This window comes from Strix aluco, chromosome 1, assembly GCF_031877795.1.
Source record: "Strix aluco isolate bStrAlu1 chromosome 1, bStrAlu1.hap1, whole genome shotgun sequence".
NCBI classification, from domain to species: domain Eukaryota; kingdom Metazoa; phylum Chordata; class Aves; order Strigiformes; family Strigidae; genus Strix; species Strix aluco.
The window spans coordinates 121,498,105-121,526,099 of NC_133931.1; the positions used below are offsets into that span (position 1 = coordinate 121,498,105).

General features: G+C 46.9%; 1 protein-coding gene across 1 annotated transcript in view; it reads left to right on the forward strand.

The window, feature by feature from the left end:
* The first annotated feature begins 3,124 nt into the window (after positions 1-3,124).
* The window catches only part of MKX (mohawk homeobox), a 48,728-nt gene continuing 23,857 nt past the window's right edge, over positions 3,125-27,995 (forward strand). Inside the window, exons 1-4 of the mRNA XM_074848875.1 lie at positions 3,125-3,306; positions 5,481-5,640; positions 12,386-12,539; positions 13,778-14,113. Coding sequence (XP_074704976.1) covers positions 3,125-3,306; positions 5,481-5,640; positions 12,386-12,539; positions 13,778-14,113 — 832 coding nt within the window. The remainder of the gene's footprint in view (positions 3,307-5,480; positions 5,641-12,385; positions 12,540-13,777; positions 14,114-27,995) is intronic.

Below are 27,995 nucleotides of genomic sequence, written 5' to 3' on the forward strand. Positions count from 1 at the left end.
TTTTCAACTGTGATCTAAGTAATAAAATATGGAGGGGGCGGGCGTGTGTGAGATTTACATGTGATGATTTGGGAGATTTCGCTGCTTTAGAGGCTTGTAAGGCGCCACGGTGCCAACTGCTCCTGCCGCTGCCTCGCCGCGCTTGGCAGCGCCTGCCCCGCACAGACTTTCGGTTTTTTCCAGAGCCGCTTTCCAAATGCTGATTTCTGCCCTCGGCTCTTGTTGCTGTGATTTATTCCGGGTGTGGGTGTGGGATCTGCCAGGTCCTCAGCAACCTGCTGCCCTGGCTGCCTGTGCCCTGCCCAGCCCTGGGCAGGCAGGCAGGCAGGCAGTGCGCACCCTCACCGCTCCTGGGGACCACAGATGTCCTTGAGTACTGTCACGTACCCTGCAAGTGCAGGCAATGATTCCCCCAACCCATGCCCAAGCAGCGCCATCATCAGAAGACACGGGGGAGGATTATCTTTGCCTTCCTGGTTCCTCCTGAGCCACCACGCAGGGAATGAGCATCCATCCCACCAGGGTGGGCAGGCAGGAGGGGAGGCTCTTCTGACGGCATCTGCTCTGTACCCTGCCAGTGGCCCACAGAAATCTGCCGTGCCCCATCCGTGCCTCCCCTCGGGAGCTGGGGGCCAGAGCCTGTGCCTGACTGGCCAGAGGGGATCACCCCTGCCATGTCAGAGGGGCTGGGAGAGGGGAATGGGAAGACAACAGGGCAAATGCTTGTACGAGGCTGCAAACGGTTGAGATCACTTTCCCATTTTGCCTGAGCGAGCAGCAGCCCTCAGGAGCTTGTTTTTGATCAAGCCTGCCACTTTCTCAGTCACCTTTTGCTGTAATACAACAGTACTTCCCAGGTCATAAACAGCTCGGGCCGGCAGGGCATGGTTTGCAGCAAGCCCCTAATAAGCAGGTCAGCCCAGAGTAACAGCGAGGTGTTCGTCCCATGGTGTCCCCGTATGCCCCCTTCCCCCCCGGCTGTTTCTGAGTTCTCTGGACAGGGTATGTACTGTGGGGGAGTCTCGAAGGCCCAAAGGCCGTGGAGGCGCGGGGTGCATGGGCTGCACAGAGGCGCTCCCGCTGACACGCCCGTTTCTATCCTTTGTTTTCTCGGCCGGGGACTGGAAACAAGTTGTTTGTGGGGGTTTTCCCACCCTGGAGCGATTTTGCTCCCTGAACGACGGGGCGCCTTCAGGGCATCGCCCTTCCCCAACCTCCCTCCTGGTTCCCTTCAGCAACCAGAAAAATTACAATCGGATCGGTGATCCCCGACGCCAGGGTGCCCCTCTTCCAGGGACCCCCTCCCCAACGCGTACGGCTGTGTGACGTAGCAGAGAGCGGCCGTGACGTCACGCGCCCGTGACGGAGGGGTGCGGGGGGGTGTTAGGTCGCAGAAAACACCCCACGGCGGGGCAGAAACAGTGCGACAGAGCCCGGGAGAGGGTACCTGCCCTCGCCACGGCTCTGGGGCCGGGAAGGCGGTAGACCCCAGCCCGCCCGTCCCCGCCGCTCCAGCGCCGAGGCCCGCGGAGAACCGCGTAACCCCTCCGCGGTGGCCTCTCCGTCCCGGGAGGACGGGAGGGGACGAGCCGGGGTGATGGAGAGGGGAAGGGATAAAGCCGCAGGCGGCTGTGCAGGTTCCGGTCCTCTGGGGACACGGGTGGCGGGGACGAGGACAGGGAGCCCACGGGGAAGCGAGGTGCCGTGGAGGGTGTGGGGCGCGGGGGGTGCGCGCACCGGGGGGTCCGCGCCGCGCACGTCTCGCCGGGCCCGCGGGCGCAGACGGCTGCTCCCCGTTCACCCGCGGCGGTCAAATAACGTCTGAATTACATCCTTGTAAATATTGACTGTGGCCATCTTCTTCGTTTCTGCGCACAGTAACCCAAATGTTCGAGCCCGGCGGAGCCGGGGCCGGGCCGCGGGGAGTGCGGGGGGTGTGCAGCGGCGGGGCCGGGGGAGCCAGGGGGGCCGGGGCACCCCCGTGGGAGCGGGCCGGGGGCGCCCGCAGACCTCGCCGGCCACTGAGCATCGTATCTCTGCGGGAGCGCCGAGGATGCTAAAGGGCGCGGGGCCGTCTCCCGGCTTGGGCTGCGGTCTAATTTACAATCCTTGTACGGGACACACACACACACGACACACAGAGGGGACACACACACGACACACAAGAGGCGACGGAGAAGGGTAGGGGGAGATGTTTCGTGGTCTGGCTTCATTAAGCGCCGGCGTTAATGACCGGCGCAGGACTGCGGCTGCCAGCACGGCCGCCGCCGCGCCGGCTGTGCCCCGCGCCCCCGACGGGGGTCTCTCCCGCGGGCAGCGTGACCCCAGCCGGTGTCCTCAGCCGCCTTCCCCGGCGGACCCCCCACCGCCCTCCCCGTGCACACCCGGGACTGCCCAGCCGTGCGCCGCCGGCCGCTCGGCTGCCCCTCGCCGGGCTCCTACCGCCCCTCCGCGCACCGCCCCCCGACGCCGCGCTGCCGGGGTCCCCTCGCCGGCGGTGCCCCCTCCCCGGGGGATGGGGAACGGCGGTCCCGACAGCGTGAGTGGCTGCGCGGCGGCTGTGCCTCCGGGCGCCGGCTCTGCGCATTTGGTGGTCGTTAGAAACAATTTGTTTCCCTCCCCGTTTGGGGAGGGGGAAGGGCAAAATCATTCCGGGGGAGGGGAGGGGAAGGGAAAGGGGAAAAAAAAAAAAGGAGAGGGAGAGAGAGAGAGAGCGAGCAAGCGAGAGAGGAACACCAAACCCAACAGAAACCCCGCGCTCCGAACTATTGCGACACGGAGCGAGGAGCGCGGCGGAGGCCGGCGGCGAGGTGCGAGCGGGAGCGGGCCGGGCCGTGGGAGCGGGCCGGGCCGCGGGGGCCGTGGGAGCGGGCCGGGCCGGCACAGCGGACCGAGCTTGGGGGGGGCGGGGGGCGTGGGAGGGGCGGGCTGCCCCCCCTCCCGTGGGTGGGCAGGCGGCGCCCGGTGCCTCCGCGCTGCCCCCCCTCCCCGCCGGTCGCGCCGGGCGGGTCTCGGCGGTTCGGCGCGGCTGCCCGGTGACCGCTGCCGCCTCCCCGCAGCGCAGAGCGAGCCCCCGCACCTCGGAGCCGGCCGCCAGCCCAACGGCGGCCCCCAGCCCCCCACCATGAACACCATCGTCTTCAGCAAGCTCAGCAGCCAGGTGCTTTTCGAGGAGGACGCCAAGGAGCGGGAGCGGAGCGGCCGGCCCTACGTGGGGGTGGTGGAGGGGCCGCACCACGCCGAGGTGCTGCTCCCCGACAGCCCGTCCATCAAGGAGAGCCTCAGCCTGCGCAACCGGCGGACGGGGTATGCCGTGCGCTCGTCTCCGCGCCGCGCACCGGCTCCGCGGGGCGGCCCCGCGTACCGCTGCCGGCGCTCCCGGCCCCCGCGTAGCCGGTTTGGGATTGCGAGAGGGGTTTCTAGACGGGTCCTGCCCCCCCGCCCCCGGGGTCCATGCTCTCCGTGACTCTCATTCCAGAGCTACGGTGGGAAATTCCGGTAATAGGTGATGCAGAGGCGTCCGATTGGACTGGAATGTGCCAGACAGAGCGCCCCTGTCCTGCGGTGTTTGACCTCCCTCTCTCTGCCGCCAAACAAAAACAAACCGGGGAAAGCAGGGCTCGTCCGGTTTGCTCGGGCGCTTCGTGTAATTAAAGCTCCCAAAACAGAGGCGCAAGGCGGAACGTGGGAGACCTGGGGGCCGGGGCAGCCGCGAGGCCGACCCCGCCGGCGGGGCCGGGGCAGCCGGTTCGCGGCGGGGCTCTGCGGAGCCCCCCGCACTTGTTCCGCCGTCGCCGCTGGTTCGCAGCGCGCTGAGCGGGCGGCCGGGAGGGAGCTGCCTTGTCGGTGCGTTCCTTGGGATGGGATTTAAAACGGACTAGCGCGATTGTCGGGCAAGGGCTGAGCAGGGTGATGTTAGGGTCGGTTTTGCTAAAAAGGCAGCTGAGGCTGAGCCGTCTGCCCCTGATTTTTTTTTTGGTGCTGGAACAGGTGAAATAGGAGGTGATGAGAGGACGTGTTCTCTCCGGCGTGTTGTCAGCCGTAGCTCGAAGGGCTGAACTGGCGAGCGCGGACCAGACATTTCGGGCCAGCTTTACCAAGTAGAGACTAAGGAGCGCAGTCGGGAGGCACCGAAACCCAGAAATCCCGGGGAGCTGTTTTTACTGCCGAATTTCCACCTTAACGATTGCATCAGCTCGCACTTTCAACGGCGGTGCTGGTTGGTAGGGCGCAGGTTATGTTTCATCGACATGTTATTAGCAGCCGATCGCGGCGGAGCTGGGCTGCGGAGGGAGCCCGGGACGAGGCAGCGCCGGCGGCCGCTCGGCCCAGCCCGGCCCGGCACGATACAGCGCGGCCCGACCGGGCTCGGCCGAGCTGGGCTCGGCTCGGCCCGGCCCGGCTCGGCGCGGCGCGTCACGTCACGGCGCCGTGGCGCCCCCTGCCGGCGCCGCCGGGAGCCCCCGCGCCGCGCTGCCCGCCCGTCGCGCCGCCGGCCCCAGCCCGCCTCGGGGTTTTCCTTCCGATTTCCCCGGTCCATGTTCACTCGCTTTTTATTTTCGACCGTTTTTTACAAAGAAACCCCTTTTCTTTGTTTTATTTTAAAATTTTTTTTAGTTTTTAACGGGCCCTGCGTTTTATTCCCCCCGGTTTAACCTTTCTCCCCCGGCAGGCGTGGGGCTTTGAGGGCTCCTTCGCGTCGCTGCCGGCGGCGTCGGGGAGCGGCACGCCGGCTCCCCCGGCACCACCCCTCGCCGCCGGCTCCGCGCAGAGAGATGACCCGGGACGTGCTCGGTGCCGCGGCCATCGCTGAATAGAACTGCCAGATAAAGCCGGGCGGGGGTCAGCCCGCACCGCAGCCCTGTTCGCCCGGCTGCGCCGCGCCGGGGTGAGCGGCCGGGGCCGTGCGAGACGGGCGCTGTCCCCCCCGCTCTGGAAAGCCCCCCTGTAAACAGACCGAGCGGCCACACGCCTGGCAGATGCCGAGCACCGAAAGCACCGGGACACTCAAACCCCGCACGGGCGGAGCCCTCACCCCACTGAAACCCCCGCGGTGGAGCCGCCCGGGTCCGCCGCACCATGACGGCCAGCGCCCCCTCCCCTCGGGGTCCGCTCCCCACAACCGGGGAGGCCAGGGGAGCTGCTGGCATCGCCTTCTCCGGAGCAGCCTGCCCGGGGCGAGGGCTGCGGCCGTGGAAAGTCCCCGCGCACACCGCGAGGACGGGGCTCGGCTCCCCCCGGGTAGGGCCAGACCCGGGAGGGATGCACCCCGGGGCTGGGGCAGCCCCCCGAGCAGGGTCCCCACCGAGCAGGGTCCCCCCCGAGCAGGGTCCCCTGCATCCCTGCACGCCTCCCGCACCCGCAGCGGCGGCCGCGCAGGGCAGCTCGGCGCCGGGGCCAGGGCCGGGGCCCGGGGAGGGGGGGCCGGGCAGGTGCCCGCCGCCCTACCCGCGGCCCTCAGCGCCCCTTCTCCGCGGCAGGGCGCGGCAGAGCGGCGGCAAGGTACGGCACAAGCGGCAGGCGCTGCAGGACATGGCGCGGCCGCTCAAGCAGTGGCTCTACAAGCACCGCGACAACCCCTACCCCACCAAGACCGAGAAGATTCTGCTGGCCCTCGGCTCCCAGATGACCCTGGTGCAGGTAAGGGAACCCCCATCCCCACCGCCGGCGACTGCTCTGGGGCGTTTCACGAACGGGAGGGACAGGGGCAGCGTCAGCCAAAGCCCCTCTGTGAGCTGGGCGGGAGGCAGCGCTGGTATCGGGGTCATCGGTGCAGCCAGCAAGGCCAGGGGTCCTGTGCGCATCCTTCCCTCCACCCTCCCCAGGGCCCCCCTTCCAGCAGGACTGTATCCCCCAAACAGGAATTCCCACATCTGGGCCGTCCTGGCTGGGGAAGTGCTAAAGGCAGACGGCAAAAGGTGTGTGCTTTCCCTCCTAGGAAAAGATGCCCTCATCCTTTAATCTCATCCATAAGTACAGTGGAAATATTTTTGCTTAGTCTTTAAGTATCTTCAGGTAAAAAAAAAAGAGTAATGGAAGATTTCAGCACAGAATAGGAATTGCTGAGGAAGTTGTGGGGAGCTACTTTTTTTCCCTTTGAAAAATGGGCTAGAATGGAACCAGTTCTATTGTTCTGATAATAATCATCACCTGTTGCACAGACGTTAGTGTTACCATACACACTGCGTGCAGCAGCTCAGCATGCAGAGACTGTGCTTCACAGCCTTGCAGGAATTATCATTACAGTCTAATTAGACATGGGGAGTAATTGGTTTGCTCTCAGGTAAAACTCCCCTGAAATGACTGGCAGTTGTGTTGCAGTAAGAGGTATAAAGTTGGCTGCAAGCGTTTATAAATCTTACTTCTTTGTTCTCTTTGCCATCTGGCATTCTATCGAAATATGTGGTTAAATGCTATCGGTTGCTGAGTGATGCTATCTCAGGTCTGGATGCTGCAAAGATTTATGCATTGTGAATAATCTAATTTCCTTACTGCAAGCTACTGCTAGGTGCATAAAATGAAACACATGTGTTTGCAGGATTGGGTCCTCAGTGCTCTGCCTAACACATTATGTGTCACTTTGCAAAGGACATGAAGATATCAAAATAACATGAAGTATTAGAAAAAGAAGGTGGTAATTTAGCATTATTATTATTTTGAGTACTCCTTCAGAAAAGCCTGTGCTATGAACTTCAATCCTGGTAATGGCAAAATGGGAAACTTTTACACTTCAGTACCTCACTGTGAAACTATTGCACTAGAAAAAACACTGTAGCTTTGACAAAAATAATATTAATGTCTCAGAAAATGCCAGTTGTAACTGGAAGATATAGTTAAAACAACTTCTCCTGCTTTTAAAAAATATACATGAAAGGTTTGCTCAGACTTTTAAAAATATGATTACATAAACACTATCCAATGCCACAATTCAATAGGAGTAGTTTATTGGACGATGGCTTTTGGAATATTCCTGTATTTTTACATGTGATTTAAAACATACATCCAGAATACATGTTGGGAGACTTTCACATTAATGACATCTTGATGAGTTCTCCTGTTCTTTTACAAATGCCTCAGAACAAACAGACAAGGGAAAAAACCTGGTGGGTTTTTGCAGTATTTCTCTCGTGGCAGCTTTGATAAATCCTGATGGGGATATGTTGTGTTAACCTCTATAAAAGCATCAAGTGAGCCACGGCCACTACTCCACAGAGTTTTACGACCTACATAAGGTGTAGGATAAAATTAAAGAATATCCTGGAGGGCTACGTTTATCTCTCTTAGACCCCCATGACTAGTGGATTTACACTGAAGCTGGATTTGACCAGCGTTCTTTCTATGAACTGCAATATTTGAAAGAGCTGTGCAAACCAGTACGTCTATCTTCATTTACAGAAGCACAACATCAAAAAGAAACCCCAGATGTTTCTTCCATCATTTGGGTGCAATGCTCTTTTAATCCAGGAATACGATAGCATCTGTACAAGAGGTAAATACATATGTCTGGCACCAGCAATAATTCCTGAGCCTGGAAGAACAAAACAACACACACCCCACATCTACTTTTTGGATGCCCAGAAAGAACAAGACTGTAATCCAGATCAAAATTCTTGTTCTCTGAGAGTGAGAGAGAAGGCGCCAGGCTGTGATCTCAGCCACACTGGGTACATCAGACATAGCTTCCCCGAAGGCTGTGCTCTTTCAGCTGAGTGGTATAACCAAGAGCAGGCTCTGGACTGGGCTTTGGTATCTGTTGGAAAGCTTTGCTTCTGTCCCAGGAGGGGCACTTTGCAAAAGCATCCACCAGGGTCTCCTGTGATTGCTTTTCTAATCTAGTAACACCAGACATCGTTGAACCAGGAATCAGTGTATGATGTTTTCTCCGGGTTACACGCCTTCACGTTTGCTGACCTGTCTCGTGTTTCCTACTCTTCTTCCATTTCTCGGTGCTGTCCCATGGTGTTTGCTTTTGGTGGGAACGTACACTTACCCCCACAGCTTTCCGCTCCTGTGGAGGCTGTTGTCTGCTGACAGCTGTTGCCTCTTCCCAGCATCCTTCATGTGCTGATGCCTTGTCATTGGAAGCCCTAGGGAAGGAAAAAGATATTGTTGAAAATCCCTTTGAGTTTCCGCCAAAGTGCCATTTAGGGAATGAATGGTTGGGGGTTTTTTCACCTGAATGCCGACCTTGTAAGATGATGTTGGTCACAGTAGTATTGATAATATATCTGTAACTCTTCTCCACGTGCTTTCCTTTCATCTAATAAGCCTTATGCCAGCATGTACCAACTATCCAAAGGAGCTTTTGCAGGACACTGGCATAGATAAAACTGATCGATCATTCTGTGAGACAAGGAGGTGAACATCCATCCCTGTTTTCTACTGTTATTATTAAGACAGTATTTGCATGTCAAATCTTCAACAACTTTGTTTTCATTAGTTCTGCTATCACCCAGTTGACTGATTTTAAATTAATTTATTCTACCTCACTAATACTTTGGCTTAACCCCCTGTTTCTGGGTGCAGTGGGACAGCAAGGGAGCTGTTCCAGCTGCGTGTCCGACAGCACTGCAGAAGGAAAGTCACACTCTTTCAAGGAGGTAGGATTTCACAGGAATCATAAATCATCTTGTTTCTTAATAAGTAGTAGCAAAACCTGGGGCAAATTCTGGTCTGACTTATTCCTGAGCAGGCCAACAAGGTCTTCGGGAGTCCTCAAGGCAAATGTTATTGCAGCTTTCACTCCAACAGTCCAAAGCTTTCTGCTTCCCCAACTGCCAAAGCAGGAAACCAAGAAAGCAATATAGTTTGAAAAGGCATTTTATGTTTTACTCCAATTAGATTCCAATTCAAAATCCAATAATTTGTCCTATTAATATGCTACATTTTCATTTGTATTATTACCACAGTGCTTGATTTATTTTCTTTTAAATTTTGATTTAGATGTTCTTGTGAAATAAAAAAGAAAAATGGCTGTATATTCCTTCCAGAAAGTAATATGAATGGCTGTATTGTTGATGAGAATTTTTTTGCAATACTAGGATTAATATATTGGTCATGTGCTGGTATGGATTTAATAGTATTCAGATTCATAAAGGCATATCTGCATTACTGGAGGAGGAGAATCGATTGATTTCTGTTCCCCTTCCGAAACTTTGGCCTCTCTTAAGCAGTGAAGTAGAACAAATAGCAGTAAAATTGAAGAGTCTCTTCAGAAGTAAAGCCAGAGGGTTAATATTTCATGATGCTGATATAAGTACCTGATGCTCTTTGGGAATGACTGAGCTGCTGTAAAATATGAATGCTGGAAAGCACATCTATTACCGTTCTCCTTGGGTTTTGTCTTTTTACTTCTTGAAGAACTACATGATTGTTACTTTACAAGCATAGTGAGTTTCATCATACTTTTTTCCAAGATGCTTTAGTTCTTTGGGAGGTTTCCAAGACAAAGGTTTTCCCACTGGCTTGTACGTAAATCATTGTTTTGGGTTTTTTTATTATTTTTGGAGGTCCAGTAGTGTAACTTGGGACCATGGTAAAGGATGGATGACGTTTGGCAGCTTTGGTTGTTTCTTTTTGTAATGGCTTAAGTGTGGTGCAAACAGGCACTTGTAGTGAGTGGGACCTACAGCAGTAGGCATGCAACTTTTTTAAAGACCACATGGATACACAAGGTAACATTTGGGGCTGGTTGAAATGAGTGACAAAACTGTCCTTGGCTTTAAAGGAGCCAGGAACAGCCTGTAATAACCCAGGCGGTGGCTGGAGTTCAGGGTGAGCATGCTGCCTGGTACAGCCTGTGGCCATGCAGCCTCTTCCAGTCCACACACCTGGAGGTTGTCCAAGACTGAAAAGTGGGAGAGCTGTTGAATCTCTTGTCTTAGAGATCAGGATTTTCCAGCTGTATACACCAGTGCCCAAAAGCAAGAAAGCACCCAGAGATATCACACCATGGATCTAGCCTAAAAATCTCTTAAGTGCATTTGGCTAACTTACCTTCAGCTTTAATGGGCCTTGCTGTAATTGCATTTGGGACAAGAGTTTTCAGGAGTGAGTTTGTTGCTTTGTGCTTTAGCAGAAAGCTTCTCTTGTAAATGCTGACTTCATGTTCTTTCATAATGATCAAATAGTACTATTTCCTCCTCTCATAGCAAAAGACTTGAAATATGACTCATTTTTTCATATTGATATGCAGAAAGCAAAGCATTGGCATGGGAAGAATGAGCCCAAAATAAACTGAGAGTACCATGCAAAAATCACTCCTGCTAAATTTAATTGCTTTTATGTATGAGTCACACTAATACCGCCCTGTCTTTCTTTTCTGTACATTGCACTTCACTGATGAAATATTTCAATATGTAATGAAATGGAGCATAACAAAATCTTTCTCATGAGAGGTTGGAAAGCTGTCAGTTTTGTAAGATGCTGCAGTAACTGCTATAATATTCAGTGGGGCCCTGGATTGATCCATCCCTATCATTACATACTTGATTTCAGAGTTACATTAAATCATGCAGCAGCCAGGTGACTGCAGCTTCTGCTGAGCAGCCTAGAGTGAGTTTGTTAACGGCATTAGAAAGTGGATGGATTCCAGCCCACCCTTTCTGGTTTACTACAATGATTGCTGTGTTAATATGATTAATACAAACAAGTAGCCTTGGAAGAGAATGAAAATTACTTACTCTTCTCTGCCAGATTCAGTTTTGGTCTTCTAACCTGTCATAGTAAACTACATGGTGTGTAAAGTTATGTGTTTGGCATCTGAGCACTTTGGCATCAGGGCTCACTGTATTTTTGGTGGAACCCTGGTTCATGTAAATGTGATTTTAAGTAACATTAAAGTGACAGGCTTAAGGTGCCACTGCTAAATTCTGGGTGGGACTCTGAACTGAAGTTTTGTTTTTCCTTTAAGCAGATAGTGTTTATTTTTCTCATAATCACCCTAGAAGAGATTATGGATCCAGAATAATTAGCCAAAAATTATTAGCTACAGCAGACAACCTTAGCTACAGTAGACAGGTGACAAAACTAGGGCCAAAATCCAACACTGAAGTCTACAGTCTAGCTGTAGTCTAGCATGTACTGGTAAACCATGTGTTAACTTGCTTTGCAGGTTAACATAAATTAAATGGTAAGATCGTTTGCAGGTCAGAATATGAATGCAGTAGGCTTCCTCTGTGTGTACTTTTACAACACAAAGATGTGAGTGGGGCTATAGACTCCCGACATTCTTTACATTCTCCTTTGCAAGTAACGCTACTCTGCCTCCTTCTTGCAGAGGTCATGTCAAAACACACATATTCCTGCAAGGAGTAAATAGCATTTTTAAGACCTGATTTATCATTAAACAAATATTGTTAGAGTGTAGGTAGCTTGCCTCTGCTCTTGCTCGTAGTAAGGTTATGGTAAGGTCACTCTGTCAGTATCAGTATTTCCTATTTTATATATTTCTGAGTTACAGTAGAATCAAGGCCAGCATTTCCTCAGGTATGCTTTCATGCAAAGTCACTGCAAGTACATGCATCCCATTTGGTGATTTGATTAGCACTGTAGGCACAGAAGACTGTACCATGCCCTTTTGCTCCTTTGGTGCCAGTGCCTAAAGCACTGTGACATCCTTATGTTTGAGCCTGACTTTGTGGTTACCCTGTATGTTAGAAGGGTACTAACGTGTATCCTTTTTGCAATGTCAAACTCTAGAAAATTGCTCTGCAGCTGAGAAGGAAGACAAGCCAGTCTCTTGTTTAGTAGTCACCTTGTGAGGAATCTGCATCTTCGCTGGTTTTTAGGGTTTCTACAACAGAAAGAGTTCATAACAGCTGCTGCTCTGTAGAGCAAATTGTTGATTTCTGCAGTGACTCAAAGTACGTTGTGTTCTGTGTAAGACTTTCTTGATACCCACTACCTGTCAGACTTACTGATAAAGCACGAGGGAGAATTTGGGCTTTTATGTAGCCAAATTCAGAATGGGTTTTTGTGTTCAGCAGCCTTATTGTAGCCTACATAAATGTCAAAGGCAAATCACCGAACATCGGCTTTTAGTTTTAATTTAGGATGTTAGTAATATATTGAAGGTTCGTATTGAAAGTTCAGGGCATTGCCTTTCAAATAAAAAAAGAAAGATGAATATTAAATGAGTATTTTGGGACATCTTGATTAAAACCTTGTTCATAATGTGGGTTTGCTAACACTTGTGAAGAAGGGTGGGAAGCCTGAACCTGCCTTCTTGTCTGAGGTTCCTGCTCTGCTCAATGATAGTTTCATTGACTCCTGTTCATGTTTCCCTTGCTTACAGTTTTCTTAGGGCTTACATAAAGCTCATGCAGGTAAGATTTGTTTATTTGCATCATTTTCAAGGGAAACTAATACATTCATTTGTATGCAGGTATCAAACTGGTTTGCCAATGCAAGACGTCGCCTGAAGAATACTGTCAGGCAACCAGATCTTAGCTGGGCTTTACGAATAAAATTGTACAACAAGTATGTTCAAGGAAATGCTGAACGACTCAGCGTGAGCAGTGATGACTCATGCTCTGAAGGTTTGTTGATGCTCTTTTTATCAATTTTAAACTGATTAAAATCTATTTAGAAAGTATCAGATACCCTAAGTTAGCTCTGATTTCTCACAAAACGCCCTCAGTAGATCCACCTTTACTTTTTGTGAATTTGGTTCCATTTTCGGCTTCCGACTACTGTGCAGCCTTGCAATGCAGGACTGTGTAGGTTAATCAGGGTGACAGTCTGGTTGCATGTTATTTGCCTGTTTCACACAGCATTGTTACTAGAAAGATAACTGTTAGTTCATTAGATTCTATAAGCCTATTCCTTCAATCTGCATTAAAGGAAAAAATCAAAAATCGATTACATTTGTTGGTTTAGGGAAATGAGAAATCTCTTGACTGTTACTTTTCTTGATGGAAGGGCTGTAGCAATGTAACATCATTAACAAAAGAATCTGATTAACAAGACAATCTGATTAACTTCAGTGGGGCTTATTATATGGTAAACTGAATATTGCTGTTATTTGTTTTATATATTTTGCCAGCAGATGTTTTTCTTAAAAGGTGCACTGAAATACTCTTTCTTGTCCAAATTAACAAATACAGGAATTTTTAAATAGCACCCTATATTTTTTAATAGAACATTTGTATTAATTATGTCTGTGGGTACTTTTTTTAGTCAGTTGTGACAAGGAGATACATTGACAGGAACAAATACTACAGAACACTATCAGAAAGCTGTGAATTTTTAGAAGAATATGTTTCAATTTGTACTCAGTTTCAGTTATCTTTGTTCCAATTTCAGTTTGTGCTCACATTCTTTTGTATGTATTTCCCTTTAAAAGATTGGTTGCAGGACAATTAAAAGAGTACAGCTTAAGCAAATACACTTAAATATGCTGTAGTATTAAGAAGAACCAAGTTTCAAGTTATGATGATAAGAATTCAGCTTATTCACACAGATTTTTAAATGTTTATCATTGATTTAGGGCATTTCTCAGTTTTTTTCTACCTGCCTTGTGTTGCTCATGAACAAATTAGACTCAGACTGTTTTCTACAGTTAATTAATTTGAAATAGCTGGAACATCTGAGAACCCTGAGAACTACTGTGAGCAATGTGTGAATAGAAGAAAATGAAAATCATTGTCTAATGCTAAGTCTAAAGTTACTGTCTAGTTTTAGTTATATATATAGCAATTTAAAACAAGTAGAGAACGCCTCTTGTTAAATATTAGGTATTCAATGTATTACTGTATCTTTGTTCTTTTGTTTTCAGATGGAGAAAATCCTCCAAGAAATCATATGAATGAAGGGGGATATAACAAACCAGTTCATCACACTGTGATTAAAACTGAAAGTTCAGTAATAAAAACAGGAGTGAGACCAGAAACAAGTGCCAATGAGGATTACGTGTCACCCCCCAAATACAAAAGCAGCTTACTGAATCGTTACCTAAATGACTCATTGAGACATGTCATGGCTACTAATGCAGCTATGATGGAAAAAACAAGGCAAAGGAATCATTCTGGTTCATTTAGTTCCAATGAATTTGAGGAAGAATTGGTGTCTCCGTCATCATCAGAGACAGAAGGCAATTTTGTCTACCGGACAGGTAAGGGATTCTTTCTGGATCATTTCTAATACAGCCAGCTTGGGTGGATGGTGTCACCTGGAATGAGTGTCACCTGATTGTACATTTTATGAGTAGATCACTCCTGTGAGTGTCAATCCTCTCGTATGAGAGTGGATAACTCCGTCCACCCTTTCATTCACTGGAAAAATTCTATATGCAGTATTGAAGTTAAATGCTGTTATTGACTGCTGTGAGGCTGGTTTGCTTTTTGAATGGAGCTATGGGACTGATTTTTGAAATGACACAGGCTGGTTTTGGCAGCACTAAGACAAGCCTAAAGAAGAAGACTCTTGAGCATTCTATTACAATAAGGGAGGACTAGAGGAGGACTGGAGTTCTCCATGGCCCCAGCTGGGAGGAAAAGGGCTTTGAAATTTCAAGGTGGCTGTCTGTGGCACTTCCATGAGCCACGTGCCCCCCAGTGGAGTACACGTGAACACCTTCCTCTGTTGTACAGCATCTTTTCTGTCCTCAGAGTGCCTTCTCTGGTGCGTGGCCCTTTGGTGCTCATGCATGTCTTAGAAATACTTGGGTTAGTTCAGACCAATGTCTGCATCGCTCTCCAGACACAGTGCACTGAGCTAAGGGGCCACAGACTTGGCCATTAAATATCTTAGCTTAATGTTTTTTTGAAGGGTTACACGTAATTTATTATTTTAATCTTATAAATAAAAACAGAAAAGCATGATTTATATCATACGCTGTGTTACCGGTCAGAGGAAGGCACATGGGACTGCCTGGTTCATGCCAGTAAATTGCTGTAAATCAGGACAAGATCAGGACTCGCTCAGGTCCCTGTGGGACAGGGAGTGCTGGAAGGCTCCTCTTGTGAAGCTTGTTCTGTATTTCTTTGGGGATGTAAGGCAAAGGCTGTCCCCTTATCTTTGAAAAAATGAAGTTTTGCATCCCAAGCTCTGGAGGTCTCAGCCAGTGTCTCGGGGTTTCCACCCATCGCAAGAGTCCTTTGCATTGTTCCGGGGCCTTTCCTGGGGGGTTATTCTGCCCAGGAACCACCCTGCAGGCAGTATCACTTTTGGGATGCATATTGATGAAAAGTACCGGTGGGCTTTGCACTGAAGTTAATGTAGGTTTAGATGCTGTACTTGGTTCCCCTTGGCTTCCTTGGCAGGCAGGTTGGGTGCCCCTTGCCTTTGCAATGTCTCAAGTTTGCAGCCTTTACCCTCTCTTCCCTGGCACATTTCATGTGGTTTTGTTGTCCCTGTGGTGGAGCCACGAGGATTTCAGGAGGCTGAGTGCTCTCGTGGGGGTACGAGGACATTGGTGTGTGCAGGTTGTCAGGGGATGACTGAGGGGGGAGTGGGGGCCCCATGGAGAAACAGGATCTTGTGGGGAGCAAGAATAGTGCATGCACGATGAATAAGTTTCAAAATTAACTCTCTCTGTTCATTTAGCTTTTTTTTTTTTCAACATACCAAATGCATTTGGTCCACATTATGGGTATATTGTCTGCCAAGTTTTATTTTTAAGTGAAAAGTTACTCAAGAACAGATGCAGCAGCTCAGATATGTAAACTTCTGTTTTCTGTACTTTTATACCATAACTTAAAAATGGACACAATGACTTTTTAAAAATTGTAATAAATTTGCTACTGGATTAAGTTCTTCTTGCCAAGTTTCAAGCTGCACTGAAAAATATGGTCCTTAATGAGAGGGCTGAGACAGGCATACTGTAACTGTGTGCATTCACAAGCTGGGCTGGAATGACTAAAACCTAGTATATTTGTCCTTAAAGTTCATAACTGACATTCCTGGAACTCCTCTTGAGATCATATGTAAGTCAGTTCTTAAACATCTTTGCTAACATTTTGAAGTGCTGTGCCTTTGATGAGAACACACCAGCAGCTCTCAGGATACAGTTTTATTCTTCTTCCAAAGCAGACAAGCAGTAGTCTGCTGATAGAAAGAAAAAGATCATGTGCACACACTATATTATGTGGTATATCCTTCCTATATTTGTGTGCACATTCAGGAAAAAATAGGTACAAATAGGCTTCTTTCAGCTACAAGGTTACAGTCCCATTAATGATTTTCTGATGATATTATAACATGCAGGAACTGAACCCTTCATGAACAAAGCAGATATCTTGAAGTTATTGTCCATTTATGAAATCTATTTACAAATAGATGAAATTATCCAAATGATTGTTAGACAGGAAGAGATAAAGAAGGACGTTTTATTTTTTTATGTCTTTTCTCTGTAATTTGAATATCTGGGATGGCAGTTCTCAGTGCAGTTGTGTAGCAGACCTGTATCTGTGTTCTCAGAAATAGCTGTAATCCCTTTTGGTTAAGCAAAACAACAGGGTATGGCTGACTGTACCACTCACAGCTTCCTGAAAGCAGCAAGTGTGTTTTTAAGTGAGATGTCACCACTTATAAGGAGCTCCCCACTGCAATTTTTTGTTAAGTGAAACAGCTAATTTTAACACAAAGGAGTTGAAGCAGAATTGTGAGGTCTCTACTAGATGTTTTAGTTTATGAAGACATTTTGAGTAGTATTTCAAAAAAGCACAGAGTGAAAACTGATTGACATTTTATTTTTGAGAAACGTTTGGCGAGGTTGCTGTGCTCCTACGAGCAGGCAGTCATTGGTGTTGAAGAAAATTCTTTATTGTGTTTCCCTGGAAAAGCAACTTTTTGTAGCAGATCATGAGTAGAAAGTTTACTCACGGCGTCTGGTTCATGTTATGGTCCGGATCCTGATTTCAGGTACATTAGTGTGTCCGGAGTGACTTTGCTCACCCAGTGCCTGGGGTCAGCATGGCCACGTGCATCTCAGGAGCCCGCGCCAAATTAACAGGGTACGAGTGCAGTGTCCGATGACAAAAACAAGAAATTGCAGTTTAAAGTTTATAAGGAAAACGGGTTGTACAGTTTCCCATTTCAGTCATTAACATGCTTATAAACGCGGTACCATATGCTACTTTAGCTTCATGCAACTGGGAAATTCCACGTAAAGATCAAGGGCAGGCTATATAAAGGACTGTCAGGAGAGCGGCTTCACTTTATACCTCTGCATGATTATTGCGAGCTCGCGGGAATTGGCTTTAGTGCTGGGGTGGGAGCAGCAATCCCACGCCGGTTCCCTCGCAGGTGCTGCCTGCCCCGGCCACCCCGTCCCACTCCGGCTGCCCGAGCCGGGGAGCTGCCGCGGGAAAGAGTGCAGCCGTACGCGGATGTGTCACATATGTAAGCGTTTCTGTCGTAAGCTGATATGCTTATGTGTATAACGTGACATACGCAAATGTGTTCGCTTAAGGCAGAGAATTTCAGTTTGGATTAATCCTAGTGCAGGTATAATATATAAATATATATAATTGGTAAAATATGTGTCTTAAACTGACCACTGAAAGGCTTGGTCCAGTGTTTTTGTTTAGTTAAAAATCCATGTTGGAGAACAAGTTTTCATTAACTCCTTGGCATGCTGTCATTCACAGCAGGTTCTCTGTGTGACAGGAATAACTGAAACCAGATTTACCTATCTGTATTTGTTGTACAAACGCACGCAGAAACAACAGTCCGACTGCAACAAGCACTCCAGAAATCTGTAAGGAAAAGAGCTAATAATGTTTATAGTGAGGCTGGACATAAATCTAAAACAGCAACGTCAGTCTTTGGTTTATGGATCACTAAAATGCTGACTTTTTCTGTAATCACGCTGCACTGCTCTGTGAGTACCCTATCGTCAGTCACCTGCGGGAACAAAATGTTCTGCATCGTTATAGCACAAGGAAATGAAAAATCCCAACTTTCTGGGATATCGCTGTCTGGTGAGCTGCATTTGGTGAATGAAAGCAAAAATTAAAACGAGAGAAAGAGAGAAGAAATGGCAGGACAGGGAATTTTCTAACTTTTTTCTGTAGGCAGATTTTCATTGACTTCACTTTATATGTTACTTAGCACAGCAGAAAAGCCAGAACAAATAAAAATAGTGAGGAAACTAAAGGCCTGGAAAGGAGGGTGGCTTTTAAAAAAACTCTTGAATGACTGGTTGATTTTTGAAGATGTTTGATCTCTATTTTTAGACGTTTATACTCAGGAGTGTGCTCTGTTTCTGATGTTTTCATTACTACTGCCTTTTACTTTCCTCTCGCCTTCTTTTCTCTCTTTCACTGAGATCCTACAAAATCTGTGATTTATAAAGCATGATCCTGGGTTGTTTATTGCAGCACACTGAGTACCTCTGATGAGACCCTCAGCACGCTGCAGGATCAGGCCCACAGTCATACAGAGCACTTAAATGTAAAGGTATAGCCATGCACATAAGTACTATAGAAAGACACACACAAACTGCAGAACAGCGCTGTGATTTTGTGTGGTCCTTGCCAACTTTTCCTCACAATTTAACATTTTTAGAAATTAACATGTAATTTAAAAATGGGCTATAAAACTTAAAAGCATAATATGAACACAATGGAACCTGTTTTCAGAAACAACTCAAGGGACCCGCAAAAACCGCTAGTACCAGTAACTTTTGCAAGTTTGATCTAAACGGTGCTGGAGGCCTTGGGGATACTTTAAAATAAATGGTAATCTGGGAGAGCTGAAGGACGTCCTTGTTGCAGATCCTAATGTCATCCAGAAGTGAAATGGAAAAGGGGAATGTCAAGTACAGTATTAAATGCACACAGCAGCGTAACTGCAATTTGAAGGTTACACAGTTAAGATCATATTTCTGCAGGAATTTTATTATTACATGACCTGATTCGTCAACACTGAAATAGCATGGAATTGAGAATTGAGGAGAGGATTGCGTTTAATTTGCTGTTCTGTTGTTTTTTCTAAAGAAAGATTAAAAGGAAATGGCTTTACTACAGGGACAGTGTCAGGTTTAATATACCAGATGTGATAGCCCAAACTTGAGAATTTTAAAGATCCTGCCTGCTCCCCGCTAGTTAACTTGGTTGTTCACTTTTGCATTTCTTTGTTTGAACAGCAGAAATCAAATAAGCGGTTTTTTAATTCCCTTTAGTTTCTCGCTTTCTCAGTATTTGAGCTGCAAGGGGAATGGGTCAGGTTTATTTCCACATGACCCTGGAAAACAGTGCTTCATCAAAACTGAATCTTTTTTGTGGAAAGCTGGCAATTTTAACCTCTCTCCGGTGGGGGAGCGGAGGAGGAGTGTGCTGGGTGGGCTGGGAGCATGGACAGTGCTGGGGGCAGAGCACCCTTCCAAAAGCCTGGGCACCCAGGGGCTGCCAGAGGGTGGGGGAGAGCTTTGCCTGGAGCCCCAGTCTGCTGGGAGGGGAAGAGGCCCTCATGGCAGTGTTACCTTTTCTGAGCCATTTCTCTCCCCACCCTGCTTTTAATGGTAAGTTTTGTGGGAAAAGAGAGTACTCGTTTTCTCACAGGTCCTGGGTGCAAACACTGCGCATCCTTATTTTATCTTTTTTTTTTTTTCAGATGCAAATTGTTATGAATGTTTAGGGCAGCTTTTATTTTATTTTTTTTTTGTAACCTGAAAAAAGAATTCTGGAGATTGGGCTATGTGTGGGTCAGAAGTGCTTCCAATAGCAGCATGTTCATGGATATAATTTGGGTATAATTGCTGTGGAGACCTCGCGGAGCAGAGGAGGTACACGTGCATCTCTGCTGATTTTGCTTCTGTTGATGTCATGGCAAATTTTCCCCATACTTAAGTAATAACTAGCTTGAGTCAGTTGTTTGGCCACAGAGAATTTTCTTCAAGTCAGCTTGCTTCAGGGCAGCACGTCTCAGGACTCCTGACAGCTTTATCATCACAGAAAATGAGATGTTCTTGCATTAATGATTTGAAATGGAAAAGACATCTTACCAAAAAATCAGGAGAGACCAAAAAAATTAGGGCATCAGCCATGTTTCCATGACCACAGGTTGCTGCTGCCTGTGCTGGTATAGCAGCCTGCCTCTGTTTCTCCAAGACCATTAAAATTTTCCCAATGCAAATATTCACAGCAATGGCCAAAAAAGCAGCAGACCCCTGCACTTGCCCAAGACCTCTCTCAGACACAGCAGGAAAAATGTATGGTGCTGTCACCAATCGCTAACAACTGTATATTTTAATACTCCTCTTTAGAGTTAGCCAATGCTCCAGGCCTCAGCAAGGGCTGTTCCCTGGCAAGCCTTGGGCCTCATTCATTTAGAAAAGGTGTGTGTTCAAAGAGAAAGAAATATTTATCCCCATTTTCCCATTGTTCAAAATGTCTTCAGAATTATGCTTGGTCTTAAAACCTGGGGCCAGCCCAAATGTGAATGTTTCAGGAAATTATGTGCATGGAAAAGCACATGATCATAAATCAGACTGTTTTCCAGTTTTAGCTGTAGACTGCATGGCTAGTAATGAATATAATAGGGAAATTAGTAAGAAAATTAGCAGTTAATTTAAGGAGTATTTAAAGAGTGTGTGAAACTACAGTTTGGGAAAACTGATTTAGTGAAATGAATGTGATTCCTTCTCCCTTAACACTGCCTGAGCAGGATTTTCCCCAGTAGCCAAATTTCTGTGCAGATCACTTAGAGCAGAAACATCAGGGCTTTCATGCTGCCTTGCAGTGTGTCAGCTGGTGTGGCTCTTGCAACAATTCAGGGTATCCTCAGCCTTGCAAATGCCAGCCGGCTGCAGCCACTGCCACTGTGAGCGGTTGCATGCCTTGGGAAAGGAAGCACTGCTCAAACGAGGAGGGCAGCGGGGGGTTCAGGGGAGAAATAACGAGATGAGAGAATGGGGAAATGCACCGGTTGGAGCGGAGCAGCAGAAAGCACTGGGGGCTGCAGCCCTGGCGCAGCAGCCAGGGACGGAGTGGTGCAGCACCGGGCAGGAGCATGGTTTTGCATACCGTGGATCGTCCCTGTAGCCTGGCCACCCTGTGCTGTGTTGACATGCATGCAGAGGGACCCTGCCACAGCAGCCTTCCCCTGATACGCATCTGGGGGCACGAAGGAGGGTATGTCTGCTCTCTCCCCTACCCAGGAAACCTGGCACCAAAGTGAGATTATCAGCTGTTTGTGCCGAAGAGGGGATGCATGCCAATGAACATGAAAAATACGGCACAATTTTAAACATGAGAGAAAAAGAGGAACAAAACACAAGAGTGTTTGCAAAGATAGGAACACAAAGACACATGCTGTCACCCCATCAGAAATAGCTTTGAAATCACACACTTAACTTTATACATCACTGATTGGAAAGTACTTTTGAGTGCAAAGCCATGGCTGGAGGCAGATCACCCCAGTGCTGGCTTGCGAGCAAGACTTGTGCAGGCTCCGATGCCAAAATGTGCCTGTTGTGCTCCTCGGGGCTCACATGGGTCTCCAGCTGGCTCTGCCCCTGCACCAAGACACCTGCCTATGGCACCTGCATGGAAAAGAAAGGGAAATTACAGAGACAAAACCCTTCCTTTTGCCCAGTGAATGACTTTTACACGTGAAATCTATCATCTCCTTCACCAGTAACCGCTGTCTCCGGTGACACTTATTAACACACTAATCTATATGCAGTGCAGCAAAGTGTGACCAGGAGGGGATGAGTGCAGGAAAGTCAGGTGCAGGTGGGACCGGGTAGTAGCCGGAGGGGGACGAAGGCTGAGCTTTTCACATTCTGGGGCAGTAAATTTAAAGGAATGGCGAGCCCATAAAAATTTCACTTCTTTCTGGAAAAACGTCTGAACTGAAACTTCATACCTGGTGTGGGGTTCCTGCATGTCCCAGCCTCCTTCCGCTTCTGGGGAGAAATAATGCGACTTTGGGTAACGTCCTGGTAGATTCTGCTTGTAATGCGGACTGTCCCCTGTGCAGTGTTACAGTGCTGCTGTTCATGTTGCTGTAGTTAAGGCTGTATCTGTGTTTCCATTAGAACCTTTTTAATCCGCAAATTTATGACCCAGCTGTAAAAATTCAGTCCAGACTGAAACTTGGCATGGGCAGCGTTCATTCTCCCATCTGTGGAAGGGATTTAAGCAGGTACATCCCAGTAATAACCATCCGAGTTAGGCTTGTAAATTTGGAGCATGATGACTGCTGAATAAAACTGTGAGCTTCTCAGTAGTCCTGGAGTTTGAAATATTTTATGTCTGTGGTGAGACTAGTGAAAAGCAGCTTGTTTGTATTCAGTCATATAGCTGTAAATAAAGAAAATATTTTGTGTTTTTCTGCATTTGCTTACATGCACAAGCACATGCATTTTCCTTACCATGGCAATATTTTGATGTGCATGGCAAATACTTGAAACTCTGCAGGGTCTTGCTCCAAAGCAGGGTTTGATCACTCCTAGGTAGCGTAAGAAATTGTATTCACGCTGGTGAGAACAGTAGAATTTATCTATTGATCATAATAGAAAAAAATAGGGAAATAAAAAGACCAGATTGTTTTCTTTTGAGTGGGATTTTTTGATTGAATTCATCTTGAATATCTTCAAAAGTGATTCAGTATTGAACCGCAAAATTATTCAGCGTCACTTCCTCTCATTTTAATTTTCTTTTCTAAAAAGTTACACACTGAACGTGCCTGACCAGATAGACTAGTAATCTTATCTGATCCAGCAAATCCTATTTCCCTTTGCAGATTTGTGGTTTTTGAAAGCAATCCTGTAACTTAAAAAAAAACTCCTTTATGTGTTTAACTGAATTTTTTTTAGGTCATTTGTCCATAATGTGAATACCAGAAACATAATGATGAAAGCAGTTTAGCGAGACCAGACTTCTGATCTTCCATGTGTATTCACAGAGAAGCTTTCAGGAGGGTTTTGGCAGAATTTGAGAAGTGGATTGAAGGGGGAACCTGGAGTCTCTACGTGGGCTAACATTAGGCTGTGGATGAGTTTATAGCCGACCACTTGGAAAACTCCTTGATTGTATTCAGAAAATGTTGGGAAATTATGGGTATTGTTTGTGCATGAGATTTTTGCCATCCTGATGGAGGAAGGGGTGTGCTCATAAAACCACGTGTTCTGGAAAAAATGTCCCTTCATCTGTAAAATTCAATTTCTAATTTCTAATTATCCAGAAAGAGAGAAGCAGAGTTGGTTCTGTTTTATGTAATCTACTTCACTCCAAACTTAAAAAATTGAGTATGAGATACAAGGGGGAGGTGTGGAAATTATCAGTGATTACTAAAGTCCATTTGAGGTCTTTTATGCTTTGTGGCATTAAATTGGTATCAGTCACTTTAGTTCTGTTAAAGGAGAAATATGTCCTAACAGTCAAAGCACACAAAAGGTTTGTATAATATAAGGGAGTTTTATGTGAGGTGCAAAAAAAGGAGCAGGAGTTTAAAGCAGGAAAGTAAGTTGGATAAGTAAACTGCATTGTAGAAAATCTGGAAAAAGTAAAACCAATTCAAACAGAAAGAGATCAGATAAACAGCTAGAGCTGGAACAGCTGAAAAGAAGTGCACAAAAATAGGTAAAGCAAAATTCCAACGAGCCATGAAATGTGTTTTCCTTAATTTTTCACAGTGGCCTTGAAATCTGATGTTGGAGACTCTATCTCTGTTCTCTCACTGATGGCCAGAAGTTGAGGTTATGATGACCAGATCATTTGGTATGGCACTGACATTTCAAGTTAACAGGGATTGCCAAGACTCTCAGTTATGACACTAAAATATACCGCTATTTCTAGGGCCAATTTTCAGTCCCTCCCTCATGCCTCCACATTGATTTAGGCAACAGATGCATGAAAAGCAAAGCAACATTCAAAATAATCCCTTAGCTGAAGCTGGGGGAAGGCTGGCTAGTGGGCTGTAGCCAAAATTCCTTAAATGTTACAATGTTTTACATTTCTAAATGTAAAAACTTTCTTTCCAATGTGAGGTACCAGCCAAATGTCTTAGTTATGGTATCTCAGAGTAAAAACTGGCATATGGCCTTGTGGTCATTGGTGGGTATTGACAGATTTACACCATTGAAGATCAAGTTAAATGTTGTCGGTTTCTCCATCTCCCCTTTACTTTGTCAGGCTTTTTTTCTCTCAGTTACTATTTGTCAACTTAAATCCAGTTTGCTGGAAAAATGAAGGCTCTTCACGACCTGGCTCTTCAGGACCGAATTGCCTCAAATTCTTTCTGCTAGCCAAGGTATTTTGTAATGCATTGCAAAACAGCAGCAGGATTGCTCTCCTTGCACTAGATGTACTTTGTGGGCTAGACGCTGTGGGCAGTTTTAATGAGATCTTGGTGTGCTGGAGAATTTGTCTTGACCATTGACTTCAGGGAGACTTTCATCCCAGGTCCCTGATCTTCTAATTGCTATTCCCACCCCAAGGAGTGGGGTCTGACTTTGCCCTGTTGTGGGCTAAGCTGTGTGGAGCCTGGACCAGTGGCTGCTCACGGAGCAGGTCCTGGAGCTGGTGTGCAAATTAAACAGTCTGCTCCTGACTATTGATGGCAGCTTTGCACAGGAGGGATGGTGGATTGCCCATTACATGGACACACTAAAATTCATTGGCCTGCTTTTCTCCCTCTCATATTGTTTAGTTGGTGTAGCTGTTGGTTACTGCATCGCTAACTTGTTTCCCCGGGATCATCTTCAAATAGGAGCTTCCTCCAGAAGGCAACAGTCTTTGTTCCTTTATCAGGGAAATCTCAGGGTGGCCGTAGCACTGTTTGTGCTGGCAGTGGAAGGGCCCACTGCAGCCTGTGATACTAATGCAGGCTGAGGGAGCATGGGTGCTGGATGAAGCCTGGCACCCTTCCCTCTCTGCAATATCAGAATTGCAGTTGTTACGAGCTTCCTAATTATTGAATCTCAGTAGTACTGGATGTTTAGAGACACTTTTTGAAGTGGGGAGAACCCAAGAAAGCTGCTCTGCTCTGGCCAGCTCCAGAGACGGTAGTGGTGTTTGTAAACCGTACAGTCTTTCATGTATATAAATACACACATATCTTTCCTCAGTGCTCTATTACAATGATGATATCTGTGGAATTCAAGCCTGCTGCCTTGCCCTTTTGCTGATCTTACTCCTTCAGCTCAGAGCTATGCAGTAGTTCACTATGGCAAAGACAGAGGAAAAGAGGCTCCCAACTGTATTATCCACAAGTAGTGAGATATTTCCCTTTCAAATGCCACCCCACTGAGGTGCTTACTCCAGCTTGCCCAGCAAAGCCCAAGATCCTATTCATGGAGGTCAGCAGAGAAGACAAAGCTGACCTGCAGGTATTGATCCCAGTGATCCTTTGTTTTATGCAAAGGCCTTTTTTTTGCTGGCTAAACCAAAGTAAAGAAATGCTTGTTTAAACATCTTAAATGAATAGAAATGGCAAGCATGTTTTCCTTTTAGTACTGTCTCCCAGCATTTCTGCTGCTGTTTTCAGTCCTTGTCTAATGAGACTGTGAGTGATAATAATTTCTCCTGACTACAAGTGCACTTAAGCATTAATGTCTGTTTGTTACATTTGCCATGGATCTATATAGGGAAAAGGTCATTAATATTTCTCAGTCCTCTATACCTCATTCAACTTACAGATTCATATCCCTGATTCTCTGCCCTCTTATTTCAAAAGGGGCTAATAATTACATCTGATGTCCAACTCAAAGTGCCTTTAGCTTCACCTGATAATCAATGGACAGGCACTCAGATGTTTATAAACCAAGCCTTTGGAAGTGCTTTATGTTGGACAAAGCAAAAATCCAGTGCGCCAAGATCTGGTCTGGTTTTTGAGTGTTTTGGCCCCAAAGCACGCTACATGGTTTGACACACAATGTTCATGTGTTTTCAAAGCTTTCCAAACTTCATTTGGTGAACTCCAGCTGCTTTCAGTGGGATCTTTGCTCACAGATCAAAGACTGTGACCCTCGGAGAATGTAAGTGCTCATATTTGGGTACTGCTTTTGCTTCATTCCTTGAACAAAATAGGAAAAATAAAGGCTATATTCAGTGCCACGGTACTGCTGCACTTGCTGAGGTTTGAGGAACTCTGTCATCTCTCTGTGGGTTTTGTGGCTGCTTGGAGACATCCCTTCCCTGCCCAGAGCAGCGGCAACACCCAGCCCAATGTGAGCCCACCAAAACCCTCGCCCGCCTCGTGGCTGCGTCCTCTTGCCATCCCATCCTGACAGCCTCCAGGCAGCAGCTCCATGCTCCCCACAGGACCAAAACTCCTTTAATGGGGGGTTGCAGGACATGGGTCTGCCTGGGCAAACTTTTCATGAGCTGCCAGCTCCTGCCCACCTTTGCCCGTGGAGAGCCTGTGTCCCACCACACAAGACATCCTGTGTATGAAAAAACAGCCTGCGGCCCCAACTGGGAACAGTTCTCAGCAAAAAGCCAGGTCTGGGTGAGCTGCGTGAAGGGCAGCAGAGGAGGGTTGGAGCAAGGTGTCTGAAGGGAGTAGTGGAGAGAGGTGGGTTTACGCTGCCCCTCCGTGTGCGAGGGACGTGCGTGCCATAGGTTATCTGGTAACAGGGCTCACCTTCATCGTTGGTGAGCTCTGCTCCAACCAAGGATTTTGCTCCCTCGGCCCCTGCGTATCTTTACAGCTGGATTATGGGTTTAGGAAAGTCAAATGCCCTGAGATCACAGATACAGGGTAACTGTTTATAGGGGAGAGGAGGAGGGAGAAAATCAACAAATTCCTGTGATATATTGTATGTCATCTGAACGTGACACTCTGAGACCTTCAAATGCTTAAACTAGAGACCTAAATATAATTTAGTTAGTAAAAATATACCTTAGTTATAATAAAATGATAATAGTGGAACTTGGCAACAGAGCAGCTAATAAATACTACACTTTTGAAATGTGCCTGGGATCCAAGTACATACTCTTTTACTGTGTAGTTAAAGCATGTGGCAGGACATGCTAGACCAAGATTTTCTTTTTGTCTTTCCAGTGGAAAACTAAAGTTCTTTGTTTAAGTGAAGCCCATTGGGAATTTTTCTTAAGTAAAACAAGGAGCTAAAGAATTCCATCCCCTTGTGCCAACTTTTTTTCCTCCTTCAAGCCAAATTATCGATTAATGGGGCATTAAATATCAAATACTGCCTAGTTATATTCATAACCTTTTTTGTTTAGGCTCCTTCAATACTTTCTCATTGGTGCTTCAAACACAGATGAATTAAAAGATGAGATACTTTATTGGGAAAGTACTATCCCTTCTAAACCTGTTTGGCCTTATAAAAATAAAGGTCAGTAATCTGAAAGTCATTAAATTTGCATGCTTAACCCTATTTCTGATTTTTCAAAAGAAAAAAATATCTATACTCCTTTAAGATCTTCTTCCTCCTGAGCTTCATTCTTTGCCTTCCTCATTAGCTGTCTCCGTTTCGGTACCCTATCGGTTTGCCAGCAGAGCAGCCAAGTGAATGCTTGACCATATTTTTGTCTGGCTCTAGCGAAACCGTGATCTGACAATAGAATACTTTTCTCTGGGTTTTCCTTCTTCCCCCGGGGAACCATACTTCAAGGGCAACCTGCTTGTCCAGCATATGAACATGTGGAAAATCCACTGCTATGCACTAATGATTTTCAGATGGGCAATTGTTGCTGAAAATCATCCCAAGAGCAGCAGCTTCTCCACTGTAGCACCTAACCACTTTGGGATCGCATTGCTTGTAGCTGATCTGGGATAAATCCTTTGCATTTATGTATAGGTGGTGACATTTGCTGCATCACACATATGTAGTAACAAAATTTAGGGGGAAAGGAGGTGAAAGTTACAGTTGTGGTCCTTTTTTGGCCATTGCAATGTGCATCAAAATCTGACACTTATTTTAGCTTGAAAGTATAAATGTAGGAAAAAATTGAGCTATGCCAAAGATCCACAACAGCAAGGGAGAAGCACCCTAAATATTGTCCACAAATGAATCTCTTTCAAACTTTTGTTTTAAATATTTACAAGGAGACTTGTCACATGCTGGGAGAGAGAAGAAT